General features: G+C 37.1%; 1 protein-coding gene across 2 annotated transcripts; it reads right to left on the bottom strand.

Moving 5' to 3' along the window:
• Positions 1-6,386: 6,386 nt before the first annotated feature.
• LOC107589170 (carbohydrate sulfotransferase 1) lies at positions 6,387-9,351 on the bottom strand. Of its 2 annotated transcripts, none has more exons than XM_016277531.1 (2): positions 8,963-9,351; positions 6,387-8,114 (listed from the first exon to the last, which is right to left on the bottom strand). In XM_016277531.1, the coding sequence occupies exon 2, from the start codon at positions 8,053-8,055 to the stop codon at positions 6,793-6,795; it is 1,263 nt and encodes a 420-aa protein (XP_016133017.1). In that variant the 5' UTR covers positions 8,056-8,114; positions 8,963-9,351; the 3' UTR covers positions 6,387-6,792. The 2 variants fall into 2 exon arrangements, with proteins under 2 accessions (XP_016133017.1, XP_016133016.1); XM_016277530.1 differs by having other exon boundaries at positions 8,907-9,351.
• Between the last annotated feature and the right edge of the window lie 4,349 nt (positions 9,352-13,700).

The raw sequence follows: 13,700 nt of genomic DNA on the forward strand, positions 1-13,700 counted from the left end.
TTAGATTATATGTTAGGTGTCAAGTATGGGCAAATCCAGGTGCTCACAAACCTTCTTGGTCATTTCATGGCATACTGAATCAGCAGAAAAATTTATTGAGCCAGTCAGGGGTTTTATCTCCGAAAACAATTGCATGGCTCAACAACATCATTGTTCCACGATATTAACCAAGACATTAGTGATTTAAGTATCAAGTAGTAAATGCACCATAAAAGGGCAAGATGTTTTGTGGCTTTTTAACCTCACACCATGTCGTAACCAGGTGAAATGCAATAAAGCGATAAAAGCTATCTCTTCTGTGAAGGGCGAAAATCATGTGTTTTTGTCTTTACCCACAGCCCACTGGGGTTTGTGTATCCAGTTTGGTTTTTGGGCCCCTTACTGTACATGTGAAGATGAGTGAGAAATAGAAGATTGATACATCATGGTGTGACCTCTAATCTGAATTAAAAGAGCGCAAACTTTAAATCTGAGGATTGCAGCATTGCAGTAAAGTGGAGTAGATTGCAGATTTGTTACATTTTGGAAAGTATTATACACTGAATTCTTTTTTTTTTTTAAGGCACCACAGTGTGACGTCAAATAATGACCGCGGTGTCCTAAAGTCTAGTGCGATGTGTCTCCTTAGGACCAGGATTGAAAACCACTGTCCTAACTGTAAAAGAACCGCTGAATCATTGAAACGAAGTTCAATCTGTTTGATTGAAAGAATTGATTTACAGAAACAAGTCAGACTTCCCACTACCCAGCAAGCACAAAATGGTTGAACGACATTGCTTTTTAAAAGATGTTCTAGACACGCCTAAAATGAAAATAAATAAATAGTAAATAAATAGGCCTAGCCACTTTTTCCTACGCCCCCTGATGCTTTGCAAGAATTATGGGAGTGACATCCGCTAAACTGTAAACAATAAGTGAAAGGTTTGTTCTATGAGCACAATAAGCATTTTCAAAAAATGAGTGCAATGAGGTGTTATTATACTTATCTACCTTCAACTGTCGAACATTAAAAGTAAATTTAAACATGTATATCACTGTAGTTCATTACACTACATTAACATTGTGATAATATTTGAGTGTTTTCATAGTGATTTCCATCATTTTGACATAACAAATATTGTATTTACATGCTATTATTCATAAATCGGGAGAGCAGACCACAAATGCGCAGTAAATGATGTCTTATACTGATACAGCAGAATATAAAGGAAAAATTTAAATAATCAGGAGAAAAATAGTGCAGCTGACTGATTCTTGTTTTAACATTTAATTAACATTAAAATTCCAAGCTTATTCTCTTGGCGTCTGTATATAGATCATGAAGGAGAATGTAGAGCTCATTCATTCAAGTTGATGGATAAGGATTTCTATTTGTAGCACAATCAATCTTATGATTTGAAATTATTTGTATCGGTATTTTTGAGTGGAACTTTCCGAACCGGAAGTGCCTCCGGACTGCTCGCTATCAAAAGACGGAATGATTTTACAACGAAAACAAAATGTCAAACAGTTGACTTGCATATCTGTGGCAACTGCCAAACATCTCACTTAAATAAATTGTGTTTATTCATATTATTTCAAACTGTGAATGAAAAATGAATGGGCGCCCGAGACGCACGAGACATACGAGCGCGCGCTGACACGAGGACAGGTTTTCCGAGGTAAGACATTTTCCTCATGGCATATTATATCGATAACTAAAAATAACATGAGAGTAATGCCTTGATAACATATAGGTGTGTATTTACCTACAAGTAAGGTTGAATAAGAGTAATATGCCGGCTATTCAGATAAATCAGCCTCGACTTTGAATTCAGAACTGAATTAGGCTACTATGAAGGAATACAACAGTGGAATCTCTCTGCTATTGTCTCACTAATACTGTTAACTTGTATGTTATTTATAAACACTTACATTTACATTTTTTAAAAACATTTATGCCACGTCAAATGTAGGCTACTACGTTGGACGTCGTAATTAACATAGCAAGAGTAGGCCTACGTGCAAACATTATAGTGACTGCTGCATCGGGGAAATTTGTAATTCATTACGTTAAAAACCCAAAATGTGTCATAGTAAGCAAACTGGATAAATTATTAGGAGCGTTTCATGACCACAACGCAAAAATGCTAATTGTGAGGACATTTTTGTCTTTTGCTCTATCTCAACGGTGTTCAGTGTGTGGACATATTTTTTGTTGTTGGAAAGGTAGGTTAGGACACCATGCTTTTTCACTGAATCCTTTTCCTCAAACTATAAAAGGAATTTTCATGTATATACAGGTCCATTTACTGTGTATGAAAAATAGTAAGTGTGATAGCCTATAATAAAGTCATGTTGTTTTGTAAGTTGCACAGGCTTTTAATTTGTCATTATTGTAAAGCCAAAGGAAATGAGTAGAACTAGAAACAAACAAAAAAGTTATGCAATACAGTTTAATTCAGCATTTATGAAATGCTATAAATACTAGCACTATGTAAGCGGCCTTACAATTAAAACAATATAGGCTGTTTTTCTTGCGATAAATGGGTGGGTTTTTTATCTTAAAATTATTATTTTTTTGCTTCAGGTCATTAATTGTCATGAAAATCATGTCACAATGCAACACAGACTTAATTTTATTTAAATAAAATATAATTGAAGTGTTCCTGATAAGATATTTCCAAACTGTAAATGTACTAAATACTGCAATCCTGTATGGGTGCAAATTACCCTCGGGTGATACTACAGTACAACAGCTACCAAAAGCAATGAGTGTGACTCAGTGCACAATGTTCCAAAATATAGTTGCATCCTGGAGTCTCTTACTCACAATAAGTGGTTTAAATGGTTTTCCCAATTACAATAAGTAGTTTAAATTAATGTCATCTACTGTGAAGATCTCAAGCATGTTGAGATGGGCTCTGAGGAGCATGATAAATTGTTGTCCTCTGAAGAGCGCTTCAAGTTCAACAAAGCAAAACTCGGCATCTGCTGCCATTTATGTATATAGAATATCAGAACGCCAGAATCAGTTTCTTGGCGTTTGGGGGCAGGAGACCTCTGTTGAGAGCTGGAAGTCGTGCCATTGAACATCTCTGAGGCCATTTTTTATCCATCCCATTTTCTCAAGGATTCACTCTCACTGTATGTTTAAGAAAATAAGCTTCCTCAGCATAAAATAGACTATTTGATGTGCAAAACAAATTTAAGTAGGTAATTTACACAAAGAGTATTTGCTTTTAAGTAGCACTAACACCCTTGTTTTAAAACTTTGGTTTCTAGCATATTTTTTAGCTGATCTCTCCACTGTTGCAGCCAAATTATTGGTGGCTTTTTTGGCAAAGGATGATGTGAGATGACTCCAAGATCCAATTACTTGTGCACTTTGATGGGGTTAATGGAAAAAAAAGTTAAAGTTTGCCAAACAAATGGCTTAAATGTGGATAGAAATTTGTGATACTTACAAACCTCAGGTCACAGAATAAGCCACCTGCCAAGAGAGTGTGTAGATGTGTATCGAGTCGCTTGAAAAACAGTGTTACTGTTATGGTTATATTTCTTGCATTACTAGATATTATAAGCTAGGTAGTAATAATTATCCAAAATAAACTGTGCTGCATAGCTAAGCTTATGCACAGTTTCCATGACATTATTTAAAGCTTGCATAATTGATAAATCGCACTACTGTTCATTAGGTTCATTCTTTTCTGCTGCTTTGTAAACATCAAGTCTGATTAACTAGCACTTCCACCATCTCAAGGTATGACTTTAGTGCACAATCATTAGTTCCTGAAGTAGCTCCACTTGAAGATGTAAAATTAGTTCTTTGAACACAGAAGTGGTGTTATTATATAAGTTTAAATGCGCCTCTTACTATCACAGTTATCATTGTACTTTTATATCCTGTTTTGTCTTGCAATGTACTGTGTTTATTGTAATCACATAGTCTTTATCAGTCTTACACAGAAAAATGCCATTTCAAAGGACAAAAGTAGTTTGACTAGACAATTCAGCTCAATTATCCAAGTAGACGTATATGGAGGGCCAAACCTGCAAAAACAATAAATAAATAAATAAATATGCAAATAAATAAATTAATGTGTGTATAAATACACAAATTCTTGTTTAAATACATATAGAAATAATTAAACGTGATTAAAGTAGGCAAATAAATAAAATAACCTGGTGGGCAAATGGAAAATGTTTAAGGAAATGTTAAACTCATCCTATTAAAATAAACTGTAAATTCATATCTATACTGTAAAAAAACTTCCTGTAGAAGTTACAGTAACTAACTGACAACAGTTCGCTGTAAAAAAAAAAAAAAAAAAAAGAGATGTAAATCAACTGTAGAGAACTGTAAATTAACAGTTCATTACTGGCAGCAACCACAGCTGCCAGTATTCTACTGTTATTTTCAGGATGTCACGCCAATAAAGCAATATGAATTTAACTGAGTTGAAATTAATAATTGATTACTAAGCAATTAGATTAAATTATTATCTTTCTTTCTTTTTTCAGATCGAATGCCATCAATGCAGGAGGTGGTTTCATGTGCCTTCCAGTGACAGACAGCCAGTTCAAGAGGGCTCAAAAGATTGACTGGAAGTGTTGCCTATGTAAATAGTTTTAAATTCTGCAAATCGTCTAATATATTACAGTTCTTTAATGTAATGTTTCAGGTTTGGGTTGGGGGAGGGCATTGGGAAAATAAAAAATATGAAGTTACACAGTTGTCATTGTTTTTTTTCTATTGTTATTTAATGGAACTGCTAATTTTACAATTTGTGCATATAGTTTTACAGTAACTGAAAAGTGAAGCAAACCAATTACAGTTAACTTTACAGTATAACAGTATATTTTCTATTGTTTTAAAATGCATTACTCAAGAAAGGACCAAAAAATGAATACAATAATAAAATATTTTAGTTAAACAATATTACACTGTAAATACATTTACAGCAAGTTAAACGGCATGGTAAAATAAAATACAGTATTTTTGCTACAAAATTACAGTAAGTTACGAGCAAACTGCTGCCAGTTAGTTACTGTAATTTCTACAGGAAGTTTTTTTTACAGTGTAGATATGAATTTACCGTTTATTTTAATAAATATCAAAAATCTAAAAGGTGTGCATTATAACAGACCTACATGAACATGTTACAGTTGGTTGTGTTACTGTAAGTCATTCTCCTCAAATGCTATTGAGTTTTAAATTATGATATATCTTTTGTGTTTGAGCCCATTCGGTGGTGAAATAAACAACATATTTATATATGATTTGACAGTTTATTTCAATAAATATCAAAATCTAAAAGGTGTGCATTATAACCGAGAACTAAATGACCACTTCACAGTTGGTTGTGTTACTGTAAGTCATTTTCCTCTTTAGTCCTCCATAGACATAAGCTATTTTTTCACACCACAAGGGGGGGGCATTTCTCCTGAATGTCCTAAAAAATCAAGGGAACAAGGAAAGTCTATACAGTGGAACCTTGTATGAGATTAAGACAGCAATGTCTATGGTACATGACTGTGGAGAATGTATATCTGATGACAATCTTGTGGAATGAAAGATAATTCATCCTCGCACCCTCTGCATACTCTCTAATGCTGCTGACACCAATCTAAAATTGAAGATTAAACCATTAATATTCCCCATTAAAACTGAATAAGGGTTAGCAGTTGAGATTTAAAAAATGTTTCTGGTTTATAACCTAAATGTGAATCCAGATTGTATAGATTATGTAATATCCATGAAGGATTAAAACAAATTAAGGTCATTGTGACAAACCAAGCAAGAATCATGAACACAATTGTCTGTGAAGTTGAAAACATTGATTTTCATCTATATATGAAAAAAGTGGGTTTGCCAGTGATTACATCTTGTTTATGCTTCTCTACTTTTATTAAGATTTCAAAAATAGCAAAAGTCTCTTTCACATACATTGAGCCAAACAATGTTCTATGGACTAAATACAAATCTATGTGCACTGAATCAATGAAAATTAGTGATATGATGATGAGGACAGCCACTAAAGAATGAATAATTTCATGCAATTTTTATAAAAATCTCAAAATTACATTAAACTACCAAATTGTCCACTCTGAAAGCTTGATACACTGGATTGTATTGGATTTCTCTGAAGTAGTATCATGGCATTTCGCAAAAAAAAATAAATCATTGTGATGTAACAACAATAATTGATTGAATTTTACAATTTGTAAATCATAACCACCCAAAGCAAGCAGACTGAAGTGCATGAGTTTACTTTAGATTAGCTGTTTTACCCAGATACAGCACCAATGCATTATGCATTCTAAAAGCAAACCAAACACAAGCTTATATCCCGAAAAATCTCTATGGCAGACAAGACTTTACACAGAGAAACAACCTGAGAAATAGTCTGACTGTGACATTCACAATTTTATTGCACGGCTGTTATTATACATGACAGCATTTCAGTCCCACATTAAAGATTTCTTGAGAATAGTCTGGGTTCTTTGACCGACAAAATATTCACATTCACTGTTGTCAAAACAATGACCAGCATACAGAATTTCTTTGTCAATAGTGTGTTGCTTTGCTCTAATATATAAATAATGAACATTACTATCTCAATGCAATCAAGGTGAAGTTGAGATCTCTTTACAGCTAAGTGTTTTGGTTCTTGTGCTGTTCCGAAAATCATAGGGTTACTGCGAGGGAGTCTCCGAAGTAAAAAAGAAGTTCATAGTGCAAATGTCAATCACATTAAGGCAAGAATATAAATGTAGAAAAATAGTTGTGCGTGCACATGATTACCTTTGTTACAAAAAAGTTATGAAGGTTTTGTCCTCAATGAGAGAGAGCGACATGTTTTTCAGCTCCTCTGGGGAGTTGACAGCTTTGTAGCCGAGCTCGTCTAAAATGTGCTGACAAACAGTTTGTGTGTAATCAACTATGTCATGAGACAATTTCAACCTCCAGCTCTCTGCATTGGCCGCCGAGTCCCTCAATGTGCCGTACTTATGCTTTGCTGACACGTCGTTATTGCCTCTTGTGTTGTTATGTATCCAGTCCACCACACTTTTATCCAAAGAAAGACCAAGGAATTCATAAACCTCCTTGGTTTTTTGGAGTGGATTCCTGGCCAGGTCCTCATATCTCACCAGCATGTACCGTCCACGAAGCCATGGTGGTCTGCTTAAGCCGGTGGACACCGAGTTCAGAAAGTCGTCGCACACTGTCGTAAGCTGAGTCAAATCCAAGTTGTATGGCTTACGGCCTGTGGCTCTCCAGATCCGCCATAGGCGGTATGTGTCCCGAAAAGTTTCAATCCTAGAAGATAATATCCCACGTGGGTCCCTTACCAGCTGGATAACTTTCAGATTAAGCCGAGGGTCCTCGATCAGTGCCTTGAGATCATTGACCTCTGGAATGCGCACTGTTTTAATGGCCATGTGGCGTCTTTCCCGACATGATTCTGTAGCGAGGGTCAAGTTAAGGGAGGCACACTTTCGAACACAATCCCCCTCTTCTATATTGCCATCACTGGGGCTGAAAGCATCACAGACCGGCATGGAACAGAGGGCTTTGCTGGCTCCTCGTCGAAACAGTTTATCCGTGGTATGGTTTGCCGGCTGTGGCTTGATGTAACTCTCTAAGAAATACAAGTCGCAGTTGTACAAGCTTCTAAGAAGGTCACGACTGGCTCCCAGCATCACTCTGCGCTCAACAGCATATCTGCTGGGAGAAAGGTGAGGGATTAAGGTCGTTTGGACATGATAGAGTGGTTCAAAGAGATAGAACACATCTGAGTGCTGGTTGAACAACTGTCCAACGAAAGAGGAGCCGCTACGGGTGGTCGCCAAGATGAGGATGTGAGTCTTCCTGGATGAATTGTAATTAAAATACGGGTACTCATCACACATCCGATCGAAGGACTCCACATCCTGTCCCAAGCCACAGTTCAGAGGGTTAGGAACGGGGCACATATGAAAAGGCTTAGCTGTGAAAGTCCTGATTGCTGTGTATTGGATCGCTATGGACACCAGCGCAAGCAGAATCACAGCCTTCCAGGAACATTGCATGGCTGGATAACTTCATTTAGATGATGCGGTCTGATTTGATCCTATAGACAAAGACACAGCTGGGGGGAAAAAAGATCTCAAAGTTAGTTCAAAAACAAAGTAAGACATGAAGAGATTTTAAATATATATAACATTTCATTACATTTTAAACATCTAACCAGGTCTGAAATAAAGAAACTGATCTGTGAACTTTCAAATAATTTTAAAAAATGTGATTTATAATGCATCAGTATCAAAGCAAATAATAACTTAAAAGTGTGAACAACTAATTTAAATTAGAGTTTCTTAACCTCTAGCAAAGACAAATGTGCTTTCAAAATATATAATATTGCATTCTGCACTATGCTTCACAATGCAAGCCTTAATCAGTCTTTTAATCAGTTTATTGCAATATGACACTTTGATAAACTACTACAACTCCTACAACTAAACTGCTTTCTACAGGCTTTTACAAAAGCTTGAGGTATTGTGTTTTTCCCTTGGGGAAATCAGCAAAGGTTCTTGCAAACCAGCATCTAGAATGCAGACCAGTTACAAAATCAGTTCTTTTCAGAAACTGGCACCGGTTCAGGCACCTGTAGAGAGATGCATTAATTGCAATCTCTCACAATACTATATGCAAGCTTTTTATGATAGGTTTGAAAGGCAGCCGTCGACGACCGCGCGCGTCGAGTTCTGATTTACCGCAGTGCAACACAACTCGGTATTCAGTTGGAAATAACAAAAATAGCAGATCCGATCTGACAGTCGACTAGGAAACGGTGACCAACTTCTCCCTTATTCCAGCAGAAACATTTCAAACATCCAATAGGCTCGAAAATATCGTGAAATAAATACTTCGATATACTTGCCTCATATAAAGCTGTATGACAACATGACGAAAAATTAAACAAAAGAAAAAAATCACCATATGCCGCGATGACTCTGCGTAGTCGTCCCGTAACGCCCGTCATATAGACGTTTTATCGCTTTAATTCATGTGTTCAGATGGCGAGGGGTTCTTAATTCACCAAAAACCGATGAAAAAGTCGTATTTCCTCAAGCAGCTCCATTCATGCTCGGGGTAAAACATTCGCAGACGGGCTCCGTGGAGAGACAACGGATGAATAAGGTATTGATGCGCATCCTCAGACATCTCTCTGTGACTAAACGCCGGACAGATATTTCGTTCGTTCGTCGTGAGAAGACTGAAAAGAGGTGTGCCAGTCGGTCACACAGATTAAGTAAAACGTAGACAGCCCTACGAAACCCTATGCGAATATTCATCCCCTTCTCTCAAAACCACAGATGACAAAGGCTGAGGAGAAAAAAACAGCACGAGGGGAGGCAGATTTGGGTCACTATACTGTGTCCTCCCTCCGAACATGCCTGTGCTCGATGCTAAAGCCTTTGAACATGGAGTTAGTTTGGATGAGGTGAACTGGTAGCATCTAGAAATTGTAGCAATTTTCGTCGCTATGAGAGCAGGATATATTTTAAAGAATATTGGAGGACAGACATGACCAGCTGGTGGATTTCAGTACTGATTGACTGACTGAAAGGCTGAAAAATAATTATGTAATGGCACAGTATGTGTAGAAATATTGTGTTTTCCACATTATGGGGATGTGCAACTTCCTCACATCACAGTTCATACAAATAATTCTGTTTTTTTTTCTCCCCATATGATCATATGTTGGTTTTAACTGTTAGTGCATTTTTTTTAATAAGCCTTTCACATAGCTATAGATTCATAGGGTAATATAAATCTATATTCATCGGGTAATATAAATCTAAATCCATAAATCCGCAAAATTAAAAAAGCATTTTCTCACCCTTATATTGTTGCAAATTTGACTTGGTTTATTAATTGGAAAACAAAACAGGATGTCCTGAGTGTTCTTGTTTAGATATTGAAAGTGAATGGGAACTATCAAGTTGCAAAAATGACAAAAAGGACCACAAATGTGCCGTAACAGTAGTCCATGTGACCCATGCTCTATATTGTAAGTCTTCTGAAGCCACTGATAGCTTTGTTTGAGAAACGGACCAAAATTTAGGATGTTACATGCTGTTACATAATTGCTCCTCTGCCGTAGTTTTAAATGTTAATTTTGTGTTAACGGTAAATCTTGTGCAATGTACTGTGTCTTGGCATCTTAACATAACATATTTGAGTGTATATGTGGACACAAATGAGATTTGAGAGCTGCAAAGGAGGGAATATTTTTAGGCAAATAATGATTCTAATCTCAGTCTGTTATTCCCACAAAGCTATTGTATGACGTCCAGAGGTGGCGTGTTATTTATTTCATGGTTTGTTTTGATATGGGCTTCACAAATTAATATAATCTTGATTCATTATAACAACACTTAAAGTTGTGAAGTAGCAACAGATATTTTGTCACAAGTGAGTTTGCGAGACTGTTTTGTGAATCTTTTTGACTCATTTAAAAAGACTGCTTCATAAGAGTAATTTGTTTGCCCACAGGAGACACGGGTATAATGACATAATATCTGACTAATATCTTTGAGAAGCGACAATATCTCTTGCATGGAAATAAGATGGGACTGCTATCGGCTATCCATGTGTTGTTTTGGTACTTCCCCCAAAAAAGCCAAAGTACTGCTTCCCAATATCAGCGTAGATGCAGATTTTGGAGACTTTTGGAATTAATTTGGACCACAAAGCTGCACTCTTCCATTCTTCACCTCATCTGCTGTGTTTTTCCTCTCTATCCGTTCACCTAAAGCCAGACATTGGCATTTGAAATGGGGCTTTTCCCCCAGTTCAGTGTCTTGAAATCTCAGAAGCTGCCAAATGTGAGATTATGCTTGGCTTTTTGTGAAATCAGTTTTATCTTTGTGTGCTCAATGCAACCCCAATTTCAATCAGTGTGTGTGTGCTCAAGCATTTGAAACCGTCAGCCTGCATATCGGTAAGGCATAAAGTGTGCAGTACTGGGGTGAAGATGGGTGTGTGTCCCCTTTATCCACCCTGCTGAGAGCTGGTAATAAGCTTTCAAATGCAAATGATCCTCCCCACTCTGTCCACCGAACACTGCAATGCATCACCTATTCGCCAGTTATTTTCTAGTGCTCAGAATGTATGGATCCTCTATGACAACCGTGTCCAGAGAAATGAGGAAACCCAAAGCATGAAACATGATTTCAATATGCGATTGTACTTTGCAAGAGGCAGTTGAAGCTAAGCCATAACAGACTTATGACATACTCTGAAAGACCTTGTATACTCTGGCCTGGTTTAATGAACTAGCAGGAAGAGCTACAATTAAATGTTTTATTTGTTCAAAATTTCTCATCACGTTCAGTAAAGTATACCAAAACATTATGCTTTCTATGGAGTCAACATGACATATTATTGAATAGTAAAAGATTGTTAGGCTTACAGCCAAATTTTCTCAGCTTAATAACCCAAACGTCACCTACATAGACTTAATGAATATGAGAACTGTCTGAGCGTTGTCTCTGATGGTTCATGCGTGAGTCAGGAACATTTGGGTCTCGGCTGGTCAAGGTTGTTCCTCTGTCAGATTTGGATCAGCACCTCCAGACAAGACAGCTGACTTTATTTTCTGTAATTGAAAAGAGTTTGTGTGGGAGAGGAAGGGCTGGAAAACATGGGCCGTCAAGTCCAACTCTAATTAAGACAGGAGTTGCCATGGTGCTTTCCATTACACCAAACAGCTCCCTGGATTTGAGAACAGAAGCCGCATATAACAGATTAGCTGACTTTAGAACAACCCGCGATGAGAAGAGACCATGCTGACGGTCTGTCAGTATTCCAAATAATAAGTGTCTTTTATTTATGTTTACATTTTCATTTTGTTTTCTCTTACAGAGGCGTTTGATTTTATTGGACCGATGCTCAAGTGAATATGACAGTTGTTGAAAATATGTTGAAAGCACTGTGGGTAGTGTTGCATATAATTGTGTTGTTCTCCGGCAAGATTTGCCACACAGAGCTTTGTGCTTAAGCATTTGAAAATGTCGGCCTGCATATTATTGGCAAAAAAGTAGTCATGATTAGCTACTGTATTTTTCCAGACCACAAGGGGGTGTCATTTCTCCTGAATGTCCTGAAAGGTAAAAAAAATAAAAAATAGACATCAAAACCTTTTGCCAAACCAACATTAGTTGGATAAACAAACATCTGCTTGCAAATAATGTAAGCTTTATTATTGCTCAGTCTGCAATATTTACTCATAAATGTATGGTTTTTGTCTTGTTTTTGTCTTGTTTTTGCCTGTAGTTTTTTCTATTTCTGTTTTATCACGTGATAGAAAGTCTAAGGCCTTCTTAAGCCGTACGGCTGACTTATCTAATCTGCGGCCTGTTATGCATCAAACAAATATTGCTGTTGAGACAAAATGCAATGCCATCAAGTTAGCATTTTTAAACATTCGCTCACTAAAAAAATTAATCATTTCTAATCAATGACTTAATAACCACAAACAACCTGGATTTTATGTTTCTAAATGAAACATGGCTAGAAGACAGCTGCAGTGCAACGGTCCTCAATGAAACAGCCCCTCCTAACTTCACTTTCATGAGTTATATCTTGTTTGTATTGCATTTGGGTAATTACTTAATAAAAAGATAGTCAGAATATTTTAACCTATTTTATATTAGAATGTGTAATTTGAAAATATGAGCTAATAATTTCACAATATTCACATTCACTGTTGAGGTAATGACCAGAATATTGAAAATCTTTGTGATAAGTGTAGCCAGCGTCGGCGCAACGGGAGGGGCCTGAGGGGGCCCGGCCCCTGCCACCTCGGTCACTGTGCCCCCTCACCTCTGGTGCCGTCTCCGTAGTGGGTGCCCTGATTTTAGTCGGTGAAGCAAGGTACTGCCCTGGGAAGGTCTCCCAGGCTGTTAAATACACAGATTAAAAGCTAAATGTTTTCATTTCGGTTCGTTCTTAGCAAAAAAAAATTTTTCGTTCAGGTTATGCAGAGCAAAATAAGAACGGTGCTGCATTTAGAAAGAATTCTTATTAACTTTGCTATTATTCTTGAATTTTCAAACTGCTAACACTTTGCACTTTGCATTATGTAAGTAACTTAAAGGGATCATATGATGCTTATTTAAAGATCATTATTTTGTGTATTTGGTGTAACAGAATATGTTGACATGCATTAATGTTCAAAAAACACATTATTTTTCAAATACTGTACATTATTGTAGGTCCTCTATGCCCCGCCTCTCTCAAACGCTTCGTTTTCTACAAAGTCCCTCCTTCCGACAAGCGCAGTCTACTCTGATTGGCCAGTTGACCCAGTGCATTGTGATTGGCCGAACACCGCAAGCACTCGTCGGAAATGTAACGCCCCTTACCATAATTGCGAGCTTCATCTTTCAAAATAAATGTAAAGACAGAGGCACAGAACAGAGTCGCGTGACAGACACAGTGATGAAGCTGGTATGTGTTTGCAGTACACAAGCCACGGTTAAGACAGCTGACTCCACTGTGATGTGACCCTCCTCTCTCTTACTCGCTCGCTCACACACACACACACGATTCGCAAAACTCCGCATTTGAACAGTCAATAGCAAATACTTAAACTAATAACAAAACAGTAGCTGATTCAGAAGCGCCAGATTGTCATAGCAAAGTCAGAATTACCTCCTCTCCTAGG

The sequence above is a fragment of the Sinocyclocheilus grahami genome, unplaced genomic scaffold (assembly GCF_001515645.1).
Source record: "Sinocyclocheilus grahami isolate Dianchi unplaced genomic scaffold, SAMN03320097.WGS_v1.1 scaffold113.1, whole genome shotgun sequence".
NCBI classification, from domain to species: Eukaryota; Metazoa; Chordata; class Actinopteri; order Cypriniformes; family Cyprinidae; genus Sinocyclocheilus; species Sinocyclocheilus grahami.